The 15,646-nt window shown below is 39.8% G+C and overlaps 6 protein-coding genes across 12 annotated transcripts; 5 read left to right on the top strand and 1 right to left on the bottom strand.

Moving 5' to 3' along the window:
• The first annotated feature begins 49 nt into the window (after nt 1–49).
• On the top strand, nt 50–2,939 carry LOC116934629 (sulfotransferase family cytosolic 1B member 1). Of its 3 annotated transcripts, XR_006649521.1 has the most exons (10): nt 50–378; nt 457–556; nt 634–784; nt 845–971; nt 1,038–1,132; nt 1,193–1,376; nt 1,433–1,568; nt 2,032–2,215; nt 2,288–2,658; nt 2,721–2,939. XR_006649521.1 is itself a non-coding variant. In XM_045176961.1 (7 exons), the coding sequence occupies exons 1-7, from the start codon at nt 144–146 to the stop codon at nt 1,555–1,557; spliced, it is 1,017 nt and encodes a 338-aa protein (XP_045032896.1). In that variant the 5' UTR covers nt 50–143; the 3' UTR covers nt 1,558–1,642. The 3 variants fall into 3 exon arrangements, 2 of the variants coding, with proteins under 2 accessions (XP_045032896.1, XP_045032897.1); XM_045176961.1 differs by lacking the exons at nt 2,032–2,215; nt 2,288–2,658; nt 2,721–2,939 and having other exon boundaries at nt 1,433–1,642; XM_045176962.1 differs by lacking the exons at nt 2,032–2,215; nt 2,288–2,658; nt 2,721–2,939 and having other exon boundaries at nt 165–378; nt 457–536; nt 1,433–1,642.
• A 156-nt stretch (nt 2,940–3,095) lies between these two features.
• LOC116927057 (probable glutamate receptor) lies at nt 3,096–6,727 on the top strand. Of its 2 annotated transcripts, none has more exons than XM_032934028.2 (14): nt 3,096–3,555; nt 3,657–3,815; nt 3,925–4,094; nt 4,162–4,283; nt 4,342–4,444; nt 4,498–4,622; nt 4,689–4,779; nt 4,854–5,012; nt 5,077–5,218; nt 5,283–5,500; nt 5,558–5,591; nt 5,656–5,747; nt 5,812–5,960; nt 6,021–6,727. In XM_032934028.2, the coding sequence occupies exons 1-14, from the start codon at nt 3,471–3,473 to the stop codon at nt 6,223–6,225; spliced, it is 1,854 nt and encodes a 617-aa protein (XP_032789919.2). In that variant the 5' UTR covers nt 3,096–3,470; the 3' UTR covers nt 6,226–6,727. The 2 variants fall into 2 exon arrangements, with proteins under 2 accessions (XP_032789919.2, XP_032789920.2); XM_032934029.2 differs by having other exon boundaries at nt 4,516–4,622.
• Nucleotides 6,690–7,693, top strand: LOC116927222. 2 transcript variants are annotated; one of them, XM_045176988.1, is made up of 4 exons: nt 6,690–6,872; nt 6,945–7,150; nt 7,214–7,352; nt 7,410–7,693. In XM_045176988.1, exons 1-4 carry the CDS (start codon nt 6,841–6,843, stop codon nt 7,498–7,500), a joined length of 468 nt encoding a protein of 155 aa, XP_045032923.1. In that variant the 5' UTR covers nt 6,690–6,840; the 3' UTR covers nt 7,501–7,693. The 2 variants fall into 2 exon arrangements, with proteins under 2 accessions (XP_045032923.1, XP_045032924.1); XM_045176989.1 differs by having other exon boundaries at nt 7,217–7,352.
• A 722-nt stretch (nt 7,694–8,415) lies between these two features.
• Nucleotides 8,416–11,266, top strand: LOC116927171. 2 transcript variants are annotated; one of them, XM_032934176.2, is made up of 4 exons: nt 8,416–8,687; nt 8,747–8,809; nt 9,768–10,273; nt 10,341–11,266. In XM_032934176.2, the coding sequence occupies exons 3-4, from the start codon at nt 10,197–10,199 to the stop codon at nt 11,095–11,097; spliced, it is 834 nt and encodes a 277-aa protein (XP_032790067.2). In that variant the 5' UTR covers nt 8,416–8,687; nt 8,747–8,809; nt 9,768–10,196; the 3' UTR covers nt 11,098–11,266. The 2 variants fall into 2 exon arrangements, with proteins under 2 accessions (XP_032790067.2, XP_032790065.2); XM_032934174.2 differs by lacking the exon at nt 8,747–8,809.
• A 197-nt stretch (nt 11,267–11,463) lies between these two features.
• On the top strand, nt 11,464–13,076 carry LOC116927170 (transcription initiation factor IIE subunit beta). Of its 2 annotated transcripts, XM_045176982.1 has the most exons (6): nt 11,464–11,724; nt 11,798–11,878; nt 11,942–12,046; nt 12,105–12,267; nt 12,339–12,539; nt 12,613–13,076. In XM_045176982.1, the coding sequence occupies exons 2-6, from the start codon at nt 11,817–11,819 to the stop codon at nt 12,922–12,924; spliced, it is 843 nt and encodes a 280-aa protein (XP_045032917.1). In that variant the 5' UTR covers nt 11,464–11,724; nt 11,798–11,816; the 3' UTR covers nt 12,925–13,076. The 2 variants fall into 2 exon arrangements, with proteins under 2 accessions (XP_045032917.1, XP_032790064.2); XM_032934173.2 differs by having other exon boundaries at nt 11,465–11,878.
• A 648-nt stretch (nt 13,077–13,724) lies between these two features.
• Nucleotides 13,725–15,226, bottom strand: LOC116927104. The gene is made up of 3 exons (XM_032934094.2): nt 14,733–15,226; nt 14,457–14,667; nt 13,725–14,387 (listed from the first exon to the last, which is right to left on the bottom strand). Exons 1-3 carry the CDS (start codon nt 15,158–15,160, stop codon nt 13,878–13,880), a joined length of 1,149 nt encoding a protein of 382 aa, XP_032789985.2. The 5' UTR covers nt 15,161–15,226; the 3' UTR covers nt 13,725–13,877.
• Between the last annotated feature and the right edge of the window lie 420 nt (nt 15,227–15,646).

Consider the following 15,646-nt stretch of genomic DNA (forward strand, 5'->3'; position numbering starts at 1 on the left):
CACCCATTTGTTTCGGCCATCTTTGCCAGTAGAGGACGTTCGTATGCAGTTATACGCCCCATTTTCAATCAGCTGATTGTTCATTTCTCTCTCTCGTTCTTAGTCCTGGTTGAAGTCTTGAGTGTAGGGAACAAAGTGTGTCGATGGCCAGCCAAGAAGTAAATGAAGACGCTCAAAGTCTACCCATCAAGTTCGATTTGATACCTGAATCGTTGACTAGTCCGATTATCGACTTGTTCCCGGGACAAGACGAAGGCATGGTCAGAGGTGAACCTGGTGGTTTCGTCTTCACGCGCGAGTATGGCCGTCGTGCCGATGAAATTTATCAATTCCAGCCGAGAGAAGACGATGTCTGGGTCTGCACTTTCTCCAAATCTGGTAAAGGCGTTTTTCTTATTTGTTATTGTCACGTAGCAACAACAGCTCCCCATCAAGGTCATGATCGTTTAATTCCAGGAACGACGTGGACCCAAGAGTTGGTTTGGCTCATTGCCAACGGTTGCGACACTGAGACGGCCAAGAAAACTCCGTTACATGTGAGATCACCTTATCTCGAGTAAATGTTTGAATTACAATTTTTTTAAAGATAAGAGGTTCGGTTTGTTGACAGCTATATACTTAAAATTGATGCAGAGGGGATTTTCTGCAATCACCGGATCGGATGCCACAGGAAATCCGGGATTGCTGGTCGTTGGAATCGATGGCTAAAAGGCCATCACCTCGAATTATTAAAAGCCATTTGCCTTTCCATCTTCTTCCACCGAAATTATTAGACACTTGCAAAGTAAATATAATTTCATTTTTTTTCCAAAATAAGCTCTTAAAAGTAATGGAATTATGGCAGGTGGTGTACGTGGCACGTAACCCGAAGGATGTCATCGTCTCAAATTATCACCATTTTAAACTGTTTAAATTTCACGATTACAAAGGCACTTTAGAACAGTTTGCTGAGTATTCCATGGACGGTCTAAGTATTATTGTATTTAAATCTTCGTCTAGCCGTTTTTTGTTAAATGATTTTCGATTAATGTTGACAGTTTATTATTCGCCGTATTTTCCCCACGTGCTGGAAGCTTGGAGTCAACGCCATCATCCGAATGTTTTGTTTTTGTTCTTTGAAGAAATGAAACAGGTAATTTTTCAAAATGTTGCATTGATTGGTCTCGAATTGATTGAATTCTGGCTTAACAAGAATTTGAGGGCAGTGGTGGAACGTGTGGCAGCTCATTTGAATCAGACCATCACGGAAGAACAAATGGTGCGCGTGCTGGATCATTTGAGTTTCAAAAGATTAGCTGAAGGTGAAGCCGCCGAAACAGCAAAAGCCAAAGAAATGGGCGTCATTAACGAAGGCGCCGGTACCTTCTTTCGTAAAGGTAAATTCATTACGACAAAAGTCAATTAAGTTGTGACAAATATTTTTAAAATGCAGGTAAGACAGGCGATTGGAAAAATCATTACAGTCCAGAATTGAACGAGCGCATTGATAAATGGATGGAAGACAATTTGGCCGGCTCTGATCTCAAGTTTATTATGGAACTGAATCACCAAGACTGAAGAAGTCTTCCGTAAATATTTTCTCTCTCTCATATCTCATGGAAATCCATGAATATTTTTAAAAAATAAAGAATTTATAAGTTGGGATGGATCGCTGAATCAATTCAAGGGCTACCTCATCGTGAAAGAACTTAATGCAATGATGTAGATTAGACAAGAGGTCTTGTGCAACCCTATCGGATATGCGATTGAAGAATATTGCAAATGCTTGCCGTCATTCTGTGCTTAAAAGCTGCAATGGGTTCGGGTTCTAACGTGTTCAGAATCGTAAAACCAACTGCGTTAACACATTTGGGTGGCCACTGTGACTGAACGGCCTATTGATTATTCATTCCACGCCTGTTCTCTATGTAAATGAAGTTGGCTGCCATTTCCTCGTTAGAGAATTTGGAGGGTGGACATGACTAAGCAATTAATCTATCTTTATTCAGTGGCATTGACTTGCCATAACTGATTAAACCTGAATGTTTCTAGTTTCAATATTGCCCTACGTTTAATTTTCCTGCTAAGTCGTGGGAACGCAGTTTATTTGCTGTGCATGTCCAACCTGTGAAAAGACAACTGCAGTAAAAATAACTAATCGGTAGATCCGTTTGGTCGATTGTTTGCTGCCTTTAAATAGCGTTCCCATCTGCTTCTCATCACCTCAAATTCACAGGTAACATAGTCCTTTTGACGCTATTTTTTAAAACTTGTTTTAAACTTTAATTTCTTAATTGACAAATTACAGGTAAGAAATCAACAAGTTCTTGAAGCTCAAGTCACTTGACTAGAAGCTGAAATGATTGAAATGAAGGCCAAAGTTGCTCGTGCGGAAGTACTTGGGCTTCAAGTTAACCAAGAGGCATCGCTTCTCAATGCTCTTCAGACCGAAAACCGGAATTCCGCAGCCAAAGTCGCACTTCCAGATTCAAAGACACAACGAGACTGGAACAGCAGACTCAGCAAAGTAACTTACTGGCCCATCAGGAATCCAATATCAAACGTCTTGTGCCGATCTTTACAGCATGGGTCACACTCTGAGCGGAGTCTATTCCGTAATCGGATCTAAATCTATCGAAACTGTTCTTTGTGACTTCTTCAAAGCACAAAATCAACAAGGTAATTGTTCTTTTAATTATGAAATAGCATTTCGATAACTTTGGCATTTCAAATTCTTGAAGGTTTTCAAACTTTCCAGAAGTGGATCGGATACGCTGATGTCAAATCTCTTCCTACTTATTTCTACGTTCAGAGGAATATAGCAACTTTAACATGGTCGGTGTTCCTATTCCGTTCCAGTTGGCCAAGGTGAACACCGGAGGAGCCATGGATTTGCATTCGGGGAAATTCACACCATTGCGAAGGGGAACTTATTTCTTCTCGTTCACTCCACGTCAACATGACGTGGGCTCAATTAGGTGTGGCTCTGATGATGAACGGCGTCCAGATCGGTCTGGGTCACGTCGAAGGACACGCAAACTGAAAATGGCAACACACTCCGTTCTCAATTCAATCAACGCTCGATATGAAAAAGGACGATCAGGTTTGGTTGCAGATTAAATTTATTTCACCCGACGTGGTGTTGACTGATAGCTGGAACCAACACAATCATTTCACTGGCATGTTAATGGAAGAAGACATTTACCAGACCTTGTAAATTGTCATTTGGGCCCAAACAGTCGGATTCCAGTTGAATGCTTTGGAATACAGAGCTGAAATTTATTGCGTGTCTTGCTTGTGAAGATTCAAATCAAGTATTTAATGGTGCGAATGTCGACTAGATCCACTGCACTTGCGCATTGCTGGTGGATATCTAGTTGAATTTCTCAGGGAAATGGCATTAGACGGTCCGGAGTCGTTCACGTTTCCTGGTCTCTTCATATTTACTAAACCTTTCCAGAACCCAATTTTTATTATTTAGGTTCTGGAAAATGCGTTTCTTTTGCAACTGTTTATTACGGAACATGTTCCATTTATTCGTGAGTCACGTGATCGAAACTCGCTGCACTGGAATCGGTAATTATTGCTGCAAATTTAAATAGTTTTTGGCTTTAATGATTCGTTTACTTACTTTATAATTTCCATCTTTTTCCGGTACGAATGCGGTACGACGAAAGCTGTCATTCACGATGCGCTTCAACAGACTAGTGACATCGATTTTTGGTTGACGACCATCTTCAACAATGTTAAAAACATTTCTTGTCCAACGTTATTCGATTTCAAGATGTTTCCAGTGAAGTCTGAAGTGTTTGTTAACGTCAGTTCGTTGCCCAAAGGTATAGTCTTACGTCAACATTTGAATTTTCATTTTCTTAATGACTTGCCATGAGCAAATAAGTTACGTTATCTAAGGATTTTCTCTTGTGTCCAAAATTTCTGGGTCAGGTGACAGCGAATTTAAAGGCTTCATTTTTTTCACGACTCGCTGTCAAATGAGTGACGATATGGAGTTAAACATAAACCATGGAGTGCCATCACTGCGGGTGGACTTTGTACCGTGTCCTCCACCTGCAATACCTGGACTGATCGAACGGTTGCCATTTCATCATTTGAATGCAAGTTTCTTTCATTTACTACTTCGATTAAGTGTATTTTACCCCGTTCTTTTTTTAATACTTAAAGGAAAACAATCGATATGTGTGCAGCATTTATGCAGTCTTCAAATGGCTGGAACAGCGAATTTGTTCGCTGTCACTGGACAACGTCACACAAAACTTACTGTCGCACAATGAATTGCCTTTTAAGTAAGTAACCATTCAGTTGGAGGCATTATTATGTAATTTTTCAAAATTCTGAATACAGTGTGAGCCAAGATTTTGAATATTGCGGAGACATGATAAACATTCGATTGGAAAATGATCCTAGTCAACTCTATGGCAGAAAATTGAGATTGTCATCACTAGAAGTAAGTGACACTAGTTTTGAACAACAAAATAGTTAACTAATTGTCTGATTTAGCGTTTTTGGGGTACACAGCCATCGCCGTACATGTCCGTGGAACGAGATTCGAATGGGACAATCACCGGTTACAAAGGATACCTTTTCGAAATCATTCACGCAATACAGCCACTCTACAACTACACGTAAGTTTCTTTTTATATTGATCTATTTAATCAAGAACCCCATTTAAACTTGTGTTAACTTTAAAGGTACCAAGTTGATTTTCCTAGCAAGGGTAAGTACGGCAAAGAATTAGCCAATGGCAGCTGGGATGGAATGATTGGAATGATCCTTGACCAGGTAATCCCTGATATTACCTAAGAATATTCAATAGACTACAAATATTAATGGCGTGCAATTCGATTGAGAAATAGAGGGCTGATATTGGTGTAGGAGCCTTTTCAATCATTCACTCCCGATATCAAGTGGTTGATTTTACCGTGGGATTTTATCAGGAATCGTCCAGTATCCTGATCCCATCACCGATTGAAAACCATCAGTTATTAGCATGTACAAAGCCTTTTCGTTTAGAGGTTTCTATTGTGCAAAGAGCTCAATTTCCATCTACACAATTTACAAATCAATTTAAAAAAACAGGTGTGGCTTAGTTTGATTTTATTCGTGATCATTCTACCTGGAATCCTGTGGCGACATTTTGAATTCAATCACCGTTGTGGAGAAAAATGTCCACAGTTAGCGAAGCAATATTTTTTCGTTCTCGGGGTCCTCGTTGGCCAGTGTATTATATCCTTCCTTTTATGCAATTGTTAATCAATTTGAGTCTAATTTTTGCTCTTTTATAGCTGGACAAAAATTGTCTTCGGTGGGATTCTCTCCTCGTTTCCTCGGAGCTGTTTGGTGTTTGGCCACTGTCGTATTCGCGAGCGCTTACGTTGGCATTCTCATGTCATTTTTACGATTTCCTAAGTTATCGCCAGTTATCACCAAACTGGAACAACTGCCAGCGTCCCATCTGAAATGGGCTGTGTTACGTGGAACAGCTTTGGATCATCTATTTACCGTACGTATTGGATTGAAAATAAAATTTTAAGTCATGAGTTATTAGGGTTTAAAATAGGAAGCCACCACTGGAGTTTACAAGACAATCGGAGGTATGCAGCGCCTGATTTCAATTGATGCGTTTGTCGTAATGTCCGTAATTCGAATTTTAAACAGAGGAATTGATCAAAAATCATAGAGGAACTTTAATTGACGTTCACGACGACTTTATCAAACGTGTCATTCACGAAAACTACGTTTACATTGGGGTATAACGTCCAATTATTTGAATTTTATACTGGTTTTAACTGGATTTCCATTTCAAATCAATAGCCAAAGTCGAATCTCGAGTATGCCCTACATGAGGATTACATTCAATCGGGCATCTGTCGTCTTAGCATTATTAAACAAGATTTCTTTAAAGTTAATGTGGCATTCGCTTTACCCAAAGGCAGTCCATTGAAACCACTACTAGACAAAAAGTAAATCTTCTTTGAATGTTTTCCCATAAGCATTTACAATTTAAAAGACCCAATTCTCAGGATTTTGCAGATGATGGAAGCCGGTCTAGGAATTTACTGGAAGAAAATGTATTGGCCTCCATCGAAAGGCAAGTGTGACACCTTCCGGCCATTGGATGTTGGACCTAAAAGTCTTCAACTAATAGATTTACAAGGGACATTTCTTATTTTATTTATTGGATATGCGTTGGCTATCGCCTCCTTTTTAGCCGAGCGAACTTGTTAGTCTAATTACTACGATTTTGGCGTGTAGTAGTTAATTTGGAACACGAGTTAAACCAATCAGTAAAAGAAAACACTGACAAATTGGCCTGATTAAATCAAAAGAGTACATCATCGACCTTGATCTGAAATGATATTGTGCGTCATCTTCATCCGGTTCCATTTCAGTTGAGAAATGTCGGAAAGAACATGTCAAACGTGTCGACCATCACAGATATCATTTGCGTACAGTGTTTCACACCAGTGATGGGCCAGTCACTGGAGCCAATGTTCCAAACAACTATATGACGCGATCTTTTACGAAATTTGAACTCTTTCTTTAATTTCTTGATAAATTACAATCAACGCTGGGTCAAACAGATCAACAACAAGTCGCTGCGCGTGTGAATGAAATCAGAGTTTAATGTTCCCTGGAACTCGGTCTTCATAGAGCCCCGCCCCCGTCAAACTGCAAGTTTCAATGACGATCGGGATATGTTACAAATAAAAATAGGGTTGACTGATAATTTTGTTTTCAATTCGTTCCAATCACTCTGAGCTGTTCCATCTTTCCTTGAAATTTTTTCAAAGTTAACTTGTCTTTCATTCAACGACAGTCGATTACGAATTTCTCGTGAAAATGATAACCATTTCGTTTGAAACGATAGCGAGGTACGCTCACGAGCACATGTTTTTGTTTGTTATCGGTTTAATTGAGTTGAACTAATCTGCCTGTGTGCGCAGGTGTTGGATCCTACTTTTTCTTGTGTTGGCTTCTGCCGGTTTAACGTTAGCCCGTCCACATCACGAAACGCAGCCGATGTTGATGAGCTTCTGCGGACGTGAACTGGTGCGAGTCATAGACGAATCCTGTTCGACTTTTAAGAATCCTTCTTATCTCGATCTGGTAGCTCTCAATCAGTCTTCTTCACATGCAGACTCTACACCAGGTATGTGTTAATTCAATTCTCTTTACAGGCCTAACTGAACAATTATCGCTTATGCCCATCCAGCAGACACAAGCGAAAGCCAATTGACACAACGGACAGAATTGGATAATAGGAAACGGGATTCTCTGTTGCGTCAGTGCTGCGTGATTGGCTGTATAGAGGAGGACTTGATTACCTTCTGTCACGCCGACAGGAATCAAATGTAAAGGGATGTTCATTAGTTAATTAGAGACCGATTGTGATGCTTGTTTTTATATAGTTTGGAAGCGGCGCTCCAGCTCCAGCATGAAGACATGGACATGGATAGGCTTTATGAATTTTTACCGCGAATCGGAGCTGTCCATGAATAAATTTTGAATAATAATTAAAAATAATAATCCATTAGGTTTGTTTTTCGTTATGACTGAGCCGTTGAAACCTCATCGAAATGTGTCCTTTTGTTGTTGTTTTTTAAGACGAGTGTTCGCTTCGAACCTAGCATTAAAATGCAAGTTATAGCATAATTAACTTTTGATGCATGTATTAATAAACGAATCGAACTTATGGTCCGTTTTCTTATCGCAAACTTGAAATGATGAATCAGCGCTAAACGTTGAATCGCTGCGAAATCTCGCATTTAAGCAAGGAGATATTTGAAGCCCAAATGAAACTCGAGGGCTATTGATGATCCAGGATAAAGTTTTAGACGCTCCACGCAGGGCGTAAAATGACACCAAGAGCTTAAATTATTATTCCTCTTTTCAGCATGTTTCTTTATATAACCCGGCCATCTTGACCTATTTTCATTGTCATTTAAAGTAGAGGCAAAGCGTTTTTTTATTGGCTGAACGTTTCCAACATTTCGGAAGGTTAGGGGTATTGAACGGTTACGTAATGGCAGTCGATTTGAATGCTCTTCCTCTACAATCTTTAGAATATCTCAGGTGTTTTTCAAGTAAAAAGGGGGTATTTTTCTTTTTCGCTTTATTTCAAATGATTTTCTTCATAGTATATTTGAACGAATGTCTTGGCTGCGTAACGTCTTCACTCGAAAGGCTCTAATCGAATAGAACGACGAGCGACAGTAACTTAACACGATGTGTGCCGCAGGGGGAAGAGGATAGGCGGACGAACAAGTGTAAACAGTGATAACGTGCTCTGCTGACAGCCATGACACCAGCACCGACTGGGTTGGGGCTAAAGGGCTAGCTTAAGCCCGAAGACTGTGGACACCAGAGGGCTACCCCTCAGTACCCCCTAATTATCGATCAATCAATCAAACGTGTTCTGCGAGTTGGACGATATTCTTCAACATGCTTTCATCCCCGGAATTGACTTGTTGACGTAATTGAGTTTCTCCGTATCGTATAGACTAAGGCACGTCATGAATTTGCTTTGAATAACGATGGACTATAATTTGTAAAAAAATAAATGCTGCAAGATGACCGTATTGTGGACAATATCGGACAGGTGGAATGGAACTTGATTTTTCCTACATCCTCTTTACCTTTTCAACCTCCTCCCGAGTAAACAAGATTCAAGATGGCGAATCTACAAGGTATTTATTGCTACACCTTTGGTATTTAATATGTCCTTGACATGTCAGCTTTCTGTTAGGCACTTTTGTGCTTTCCATCAGGAGAAGAAGAAAAGTGATATTGGCATCTGCTACATAAGACAGTAGGTTTATTTGAAATGTTTAATCATCAGACCATGTTGAATGATCGTCATAGTATCTCCATTTAAAAAAAAGTTAATTGCTGGTTAAATGAAGCCAATCACTATGATGTGATTGTTAGCTATTAAAAAATACGATCGTTCTGAGATGAGGTGTAAAACTTTGGCTTGATTAATCAAATACTAAGGCTTGAATGTATTTCCATGAAGAAAACAGGTGCCCTAGTGATGATGAACCATTTAAAAGAAAATGGCTAGCTTACACGTGTTAGCATGAAAAGATACGACCCAAGTTCTTTTGAAAATCAAACGCGTTAAAGAGAAAACGATGCTTTCAAACAAGTAATACAAGGCCACTCGAATTGGCTTGTTAGCTGCCTTTTTCCTTCTCAAAATTCACGATTCAGCAATTTCGTAATTGTTGTCCAATTTCACTTAACGAGATTCCTCTATCATCACAGGTCGTTGAAACAAGAGCTTTTGGGAAGACAGAAAAAGAGATCAGATTATACAACAGCTAATTTTGATTGAATATCAGATTGTTTTTTTAAATTCAAGATAGAAAACAGCATTCATCATTACTCTTATCTCTTGCATTAAAGACTTTTTAAAGACTACTACTAACGTAGTTGTAGTAGTAGAAACTTAAGATGACTTTGTCATACAAAGGTAATCAAACTGGATAGCCACTCCATTCTGTAAGATTACGATATCAAAGAGTGACAAACTCGCGTCTCTCGCAGAGCACACGTGGTTAGGCTATCCGAAATTTCCTATAGAACTTTTTCTTCTTCTTTTCCAATCTATTCTGAAAAAAAAATTTTATTCAAATTTAATCAGCAGTTTTTTATTCTTATTCTGATTAAACTTAACTTATGCACTAGCAGGCCGTTTTGTCTTGAATCTTATTTTTATTAAACCTGCTTTCTAATTGTGTTCTCAATTATGCTCTCAATTCAAGGTTATATGCCTCAAGAAGAGCTGGTTGTCTCGTGGATTTGATTGACCAAAGTCAAGTGGTACACACTCACGCGTTTAACCGAAAGAAAAGCTACTTGCTGACCAACATGAATGCACAACGCGAGGGGAAAAAAACAACATTTCATCAGTCGAATTATAGCACAGAAAAAAAAAGTTCTTAACGAAAACTGACCCTCATTGGATTGCTTTGATGCCCGTAAGGATTTAATCCATAGCACGACTCAGAGTACATTCTATAGCGTGATCTGTGGGCGTTAGTCAATCTATTACCTAGCAGATATGTAAAGATCATAAGGTCCAAAATGAAATTTAACGAATCTAGGGCAGGATTTGTAACTTTTACAACGTCCTATAAAAAGACTTGAAATTTAGAATCGACATTCACATTCAATTCAAATCACATTCGAGAATGAAGTACCTTTTCGTGTTTCTGATTGCTGTATGCATTGCAGTCGTCTGCTCTGCACCAACGTCCAATTTGCCCAGGTTAGAATTGCGATTACGTACTATAAGTCTTCAAAAGTACAGAACCCTCTAACTTTTCTTTGAACAGGAACTCTCCGGAGCCATCCACCCTCATCCAGCAAAAGGATGTCGATGGACTCTCAGCTGGGCCTTCGAAAACCCCCCTGAAACGGGCCGCAGCTGCCCAGCCAATGGATACTGTGTCGTTCTTTGAAGTTCACGATCTGACCGGAGTAGACCACGATGACATTCCCGGTGATATCGGACCTTTCGAAGTTGTCAACATCGATGGACATACGTCTGATACTCTTCCCAAGAACATCATTCCAGTTGAAGTCATCCCTGCCGAGAACTCGGCAGAAATTTTTGAAGTACACAACCTGGATGATATGTCCCATGACGATATTCCGGATGATCTTTCTGTCTTCGAAGTTGTTGATATTTCCAAACACACCGTCGATACTATACCAGCTGATGTCATCCCTGTACACATTACTCCGCTTGGCACAGCCGCTGGAGCAAGTGCCATCAGCACAGACGGGTCGCCCGTTTTTGCTTCCGCATCGGCTGGGCTAAACACTCCGGAAGGCCGTGCTGGCATGTCCCGCGTTAAAGTTGTCCCAGCCTCTCCTGTCAGTCCTATCGTGTATTCGGTTGATAACGCTGGCACTAAGTATGATGCCCCAACAGTTACTGGGCCTTATGCTCCTAAAGTGAAATGTCGCCAAGCTGATCTGTTTCCCTTCAAAGGACCTAGTGAAGGTTTATTTAAATATTTCTCGGATTTAGTACGAGAAGAATTATCAGATTGTACGGTAGGAGGAGTAGTGGTACGTCGTCGCTGAAATAATAAGCCATTAATTTATTCGCTAATTAATCAAAGCTTTTTCCTGACAGTGGTCCTCCCTAAATTATCGTGAAATTTCTGACTACTTGCTTGTGACTTTGGCATACTTTAATCTATATGAAACGAAGGAGAAACCGAAGAACACCAATATACAAAATATAAAAATATGTTTTAATCAATTAATAAGGTAGTTAACTTGAAGGATTCGAAAAGAAACCCAAATCGTACATAACCCATAACAAAGGCAGTTTGAAAATCTGCTTCAACTTCTGACACATAGATGGCAGTTTGGCATACATCTTTTGGAACCTTAGGTTAGATGGCAGGTTTGTATGTAGCTTTTTTTCCCGCCTAAAACAAGAAAATTTCCGGTAGAAAAGTTCACGTTTGTTAATAGTGGCTGCATTATGTCAGAAACGGATTGTAGAAAGCATGTCAACCTCCAATTTCTGAAATTGTTTATCCTAGTTTTCACGAGAAATACCCTAAAAAACCGAGATAGCGAAACGGTCTTTAGAGATTCGATAGAATTAGATGCAAGACGCCATCTTAGCTCTGCGGTCAATCAGGTCATCCCTTGAGAAACTTTAGGTCCTCAACTGCTTATTCACGTCTCTTGATCTGAGTAAAAGTCCTAGTTTGTCGTGTTAATTTCGATCTTTTTGTGATCGGAATCATATAATAGTATTTTACCAAAGGTAGTAATAGAGTTTGAGAATGGATCCCGCACTGTTGCGTGAACGTGAGGCTTTTAAGAGGAGAGCTTTTGCCACGCCGGTGTAAGTTTCTGGTTTTTTAGCTAATGGGTTGTATTTACAGTACTATAATGATTTGATGTGCAGAGTGGAGAATAAAAGAAAGAAAGAAAATGTTGTAGATGAATCTAAAAAGAAACCCAGGCCACCCCAGAGATCCTCGGCTTCAGCTCCAAAAATCGATGTTACCAAGTAGGTGTGCTTCATATTTTTAGCAGTTCTGATCCTATTTAATTCCATTTTCTCTAAGCTACAAGCTTATGACAGGGAGTTCACAGTACAAATTTGGGGTATTGGCAAAAATTGTTAAACATCTGAAGACTTTGCATCAGGATGGAGCCGATCATGCTTTAACATTGGAAGAAATCCTCGATGAAACCAACCAACTTGATGTTGGTATGAAGATATCTCAGGTAATGAAAACTGCATGTGTTTAACTGTGTTAGTCTTGTCACTACTTGTGTTTCTTGTATGGTAACAATAGTGGCTTCGAACTGAAGCTTTGAACAGCAATCCTAAAATTGAGGTTACTTCAGATGGAAGGTATGTGTTCAAACCACCATACAAGGTCAGAGATCGTAAAAGCCTACTGAAGTTACTGCGGCAAACTGATTTGAAAGGTTACGGCGGTATTCTGCTTGAAGATATCCAAGAATCCTTACCTAATCATGAAAAAGTTTTGAAAGTATTCACAGTTTTCCTTTTTTTTTCCCCCACCATTTCCCTGGTTTTATTCGCTTCTCACTTTGTTGTTCCAGATGCTCGAAAAAGACATAGTGTACATTACCCGACCCGTAGATAAGAAGAAGATTTTGTTTTACAACGATAAAACGGCGCACATGCCGATCGACGAAGAATTTCAAAAGCTTTGGCGATCAGTTGCCGTTGATGGTATTGACGATAACAAAATTGAAGAGTATTTAGAAAACCAGGGAATTCGCTCTATGCAAGACACGAGCCAGAAAGTTCTCCCTGCCAAATTGAAAAGAAAGGCTGCTCCAAAGAAACGTACTTACAAGAAACCTCGTGACAATGAGCATCTCAAAGAAATTCTGGAAGATTACGAATGAAATAGTAAACTGTTTTCTACCGACGCGCCCAATTTCCTGTATCACCTGTATGGCAAACCAAACGTACCGGACGAGAACGGTGATGAATCATGTTGTTGTCTCGGGAATCCAGAATCTAATTTTTTTAGTTAAATATAAAAATAGTTGAATTATTTGTTATCTAAACTTTGTTAGCCATATTTCAGAACAGTATGCCTTTAAATTTCAGTGATTGAGGTGTTTATCTCCTTATTAATATTGCCTCATATTATTTATTGCACTATCTTTTTATTTTACATTCTTCTCGAGCAATTCTAGATGAAACCGCCAGATAAATGTGCCTCAGCGTAACCCGGGTTAAGGAGAAAGTCACCGCTTAATCACTCGCCATTCATATCGTTCGATCCTCATTCTGTTAAGTATTAATAATTTTAAACAAGTACTTGGCATTACCACTAAACAGTTCATTTATTTCCTTACATCCATCTCTTTTCGTTTAGAAAACGTTTTCTTCTCTTTATGGAAAGCGGTGAAAACAGGCAGAACTCGTCTGGGAGTAGATTTTACTTTCGAAATCAGAACCCCAGCAAACAAGAGGGTGAACTAAAAAACTAAGCCATAATAATCCATTTACTTTCACTTGTTTTTACTTGACATTTAAGGTGCTGCAGCAACATAGGGTTTATTGCCGTCCATTCAAGTTCTATTTAGCTTGTAAACTTTCTCTGCATCCTTGAGAGTATGGCACGTTTCTAAATTGGTAAAACCCTTGAAAACTTTGGCTTCAGTACGTCTGTTGAAAAATAATGTAATTACAGTAATTGATTTCATTTCTAGATGTATTCCAGCCCAGAAGGAAAACACAAATTAAAAGCTGTACACATTTAAACATTGAAAATTTAAATTTCTGTAGAGTTAATTGACATGTTATCTAACACATTTTTTGTTTTGCATTTCACATAGAATTGATTTGTTCAATATGGTGGGCATTTACCACTTTGCTTCCTGTAACTTCCTAGGGAACAACTTTGCTGATCCCACATGGAAGAGGGTTTCTCTTCCACGACAGACGCAGTTGCTTTCTTGAACTCTTTCTTCTTTTGTGGTACTGGTGAACTAGTTGTTTCAGCGGCAGCAGTGGTTGAATTGTTGTTCAAATCAACAGCCAAATCGGAAATGGGTTTGGCGTTCCGGGTAGCCGTACTGTTACGTCCGGCTACCTTGGCAATTTTTGCCGCGACCGCCTTTAGTGCGATTGGTTCGTTCGATACGACACAGCTGATGATACCCGCCGCATCGCGTGATACAACCTGATCGATGCTGCACGGTCCGCGTTTCCCCAATTGGTGACAATCAGCTGGAACAGCCTCTGGATTGGGGCTCCAATTCACGTGTTGGCCATCAGCGACGCAGTTTGCCGGAATGGGCTCACACGAGATTGTTCCATTGTGCATGACCAACCAGAAATTCTTCAAACAAGGGCCCTGTCGGTGAGAGAGACAATTTCTTTTTTAATTAGTGAACTTAAATCTTAAGTAAGTTAGCGTGCGTACCTGATAATTTTGCTGATAACATTCGCCATCGTAGTAAATGAGATGCCTTTCGTCTTCGATACAATCACAGATTCCTTCGTTATTCTTGCCGTCGTAGAGGACCTGATCTTTCTTTTCAGCACAGGGATTTACACGTGCACTAGGACCGAATTTCATGCACTTTTTAGAGGGGACGTAGAACGTTTCATGGGGTGACAGACAAGATCGAGCTCTATCAAACGTGAGTTTAGAAATGAAGTGACAATTTCAAACCTTATTTTGTTTTAATCTAGCTACCCTGCTTTGAAGAGGATGCGAGTGATATCTTCTAAAAGTCCTCTTTGAAACTTGTCTTCACCAGCCTTTTGGTCCGGGTTGGTGAGGGTAGCGTCAATGTCCTTGGAGAGCCTGGCCACCCTGGGCCTGATCCTCGTTTCCAAATCGACTAAAGCGTACCTGATGTCGTAGTGATCGTTCGTTTCAATGTCCAGGTCCAGTTTCCTTTCGATGCGGATGAGTTCGCCAGCTATTTGTTTGCGCTCGTGTTCGGGGTCACCCTCGCCTCCTTCACCTCCTTCACCTCCTTCTTCTTCTTCCTCGCCTCCGCCTTCACCTCCTTCGCCACCTTCTTCTTCCGATCCTGCCTTCTTTCCAGGAGCACCGTAAACGTGGTTGATTGCCAACGATAGGATTAGCAAAAGGGCCAAATATTGAATGGACCGCATCTTTGTGTTTCGTTCAAGTTTCGCTTATTCTCGACGGTATTGCAATAATGACCAGTTGAAACGAGACCCAGTCTTTATATAACAAGCTTCCACTACACTCTATCGACGGACATTGAACTAAAGACTAGATCATTCCTTTTCCGTATTCAGAGAGAAACCAAGGGAGGAGATAACTTCCTATTGCCGACTTGGAGAAATTTAAGAAAATTGTTTTGGTTTTTTCCTTCCCACCTTTTTTTTTAAATTCTTTTCATCCTTTCTAATAACTCAAAACGAACGAAACCGGTTTAAAGAGACGTGTGCGTATGCAGACAATCACGTGAGGTGAACTCATCAAAGAAATCGAAAACAGTGAAAGTTTTTCCAGTTCAGTAAATCAATCTAAATCTCTGCTAGTGTTGAAAGTTGGCTATTGTTTTTATTTGCATTTCGATTGCCTTTTTTATTTTTCGTTGTTTCCGTTTCTTTTTCTGGATTTTTCCGACT

Source organism: Daphnia magna, linkage group LG7, assembly GCF_020631705.1.
Source record: "Daphnia magna isolate NIES linkage group LG7, ASM2063170v1.1, whole genome shotgun sequence".
Taxonomy (NCBI): domain Eukaryota; kingdom Metazoa; phylum Arthropoda; class Branchiopoda; order Diplostraca; family Daphniidae; genus Daphnia; species Daphnia magna.

What these genes read in the sequence shown, in the direction of transcription:
- LOC116927171 (XM_032934176.2), top strand. Translation starts at nt 10,197, where the DNA reads ATGAAGTACCTTTTCGTGTTTCTGATTGCTGTATGCATTGCAGTCGTC. An exon ending in CCAACGTCCAATTTGCCCAG is followed by an intron (nt 10,274 to 10,340) that starts GTTAGAATTGCG and finishes TTCTTTGAACAG; the next exon opens with GAACTCTCCGGAGCCATCCA.
- LOC116934629 (XM_045176961.1), top strand. Translation starts at nt 144, where the DNA reads ATGGCCAGCCAAGAAGTAAATGAAGACGCTCAAAGTCTACCCATCAAG. An exon ending in CTGCACTTTCTCCAAATCTG is followed by an intron (nt 379 to 456) that starts GTAAAGGCGTTT and finishes GTTTAATTCCAG; the next exon opens with GAACGACGTGGACCCAAGAG. An exon ending in TCTTTGAAGAAATGAAACAG is followed by an intron (nt 1,133 to 1,192) that starts GTAATTTTTCAA and finishes TGGCTTAACAAG; the next exon opens with AATTTGAGGGCAGTGGTGGA.
- LOC116927170 (XM_045176982.1), top strand. Translation starts at nt 11,817, where the DNA reads ATGGATCCCGCACTGTTGCGTGAACGTGAGGCTTTTAAGAGGAGAGCT. An exon ending in AGAGCTTTTGCCACGCCGGT is followed by an intron (nt 11,879 to 11,941) that starts GTAAGTTTCTGG and finishes TTTGATGTGCAG; the next exon opens with AGTGGAGAATAAAAGAAAGA. An exon ending in ATCATGAAAAAGTTTTGAAA is followed by an intron (nt 12,540 to 12,612) that starts GTATTCACAGTT and finishes TTGTTGTTCCAG; the next exon opens with ATGCTCGAAAAAGACATAGT.
- LOC116927104 (XM_032934094.2), bottom strand. Translation starts at nt 15,160, where the DNA reads ATGCGGTCCATTCAATATTTGGCCCTTTTGCTAATCCTATCGTTGGCA. An exon ending in CGCATCCTCTTCAAAGCAGG is followed by an intron (nt 14,668 to 14,732) that starts GTAGCTAGATTA and finishes CACGTTTGATAG; the next exon opens with AGCTCGATCTTGTCTGTCAC. An exon ending in GTTATCAGCAAAATTATCAG is followed by an intron (nt 14,388 to 14,456) that starts GTACGCACGCTA and finishes TCTCACCGACAG; the next exon opens with GGCCCTTGTTTGAAGAATTT.
- LOC116927057 (XM_032934028.2), top strand. Translation starts at nt 3,471, where the DNA reads ATGCGTTTCTTTTGCAACTGTTTATTACGGAACATGTTCCATTTATTC. An exon ending in TTGGAATGATCCTTGACCAG is followed by an intron (nt 4,780 to 4,853) that starts GTAATCCCTGAT and finishes ATTGAGAAATAG; the next exon opens with AGGGCTGATATTGGTGTAGG. An exon ending in CAAAGCCTTTTCGTTTAGAG is followed by an intron (nt 5,013 to 5,076) that starts GTTTCTATTGTG and finishes TTAAAAAAACAG; the next exon opens with GTGTGGCTTAGTTTGATTTT.
- LOC116927222 (XM_045176988.1), top strand. Translation starts at nt 6,841, where the DNA reads ATGATAACCATTTCGTTTGAAACGATAGCGAG. An exon ending in ACATGCAGACTCTACACCAG is followed by an intron (nt 7,151 to 7,213) that starts GTATGTGTTAAT and finishes ATGCCCATCCAG; the next exon opens with CAGACACAAGCGAAAGCCAA. An exon ending in CACGCCGACAGGAATCAAAT is followed by an intron (nt 7,353 to 7,409) that starts GTAAAGGGATGT and finishes GTTTTTATATAG; the next exon opens with TTTGGAAGCGGCGCTCCAGC.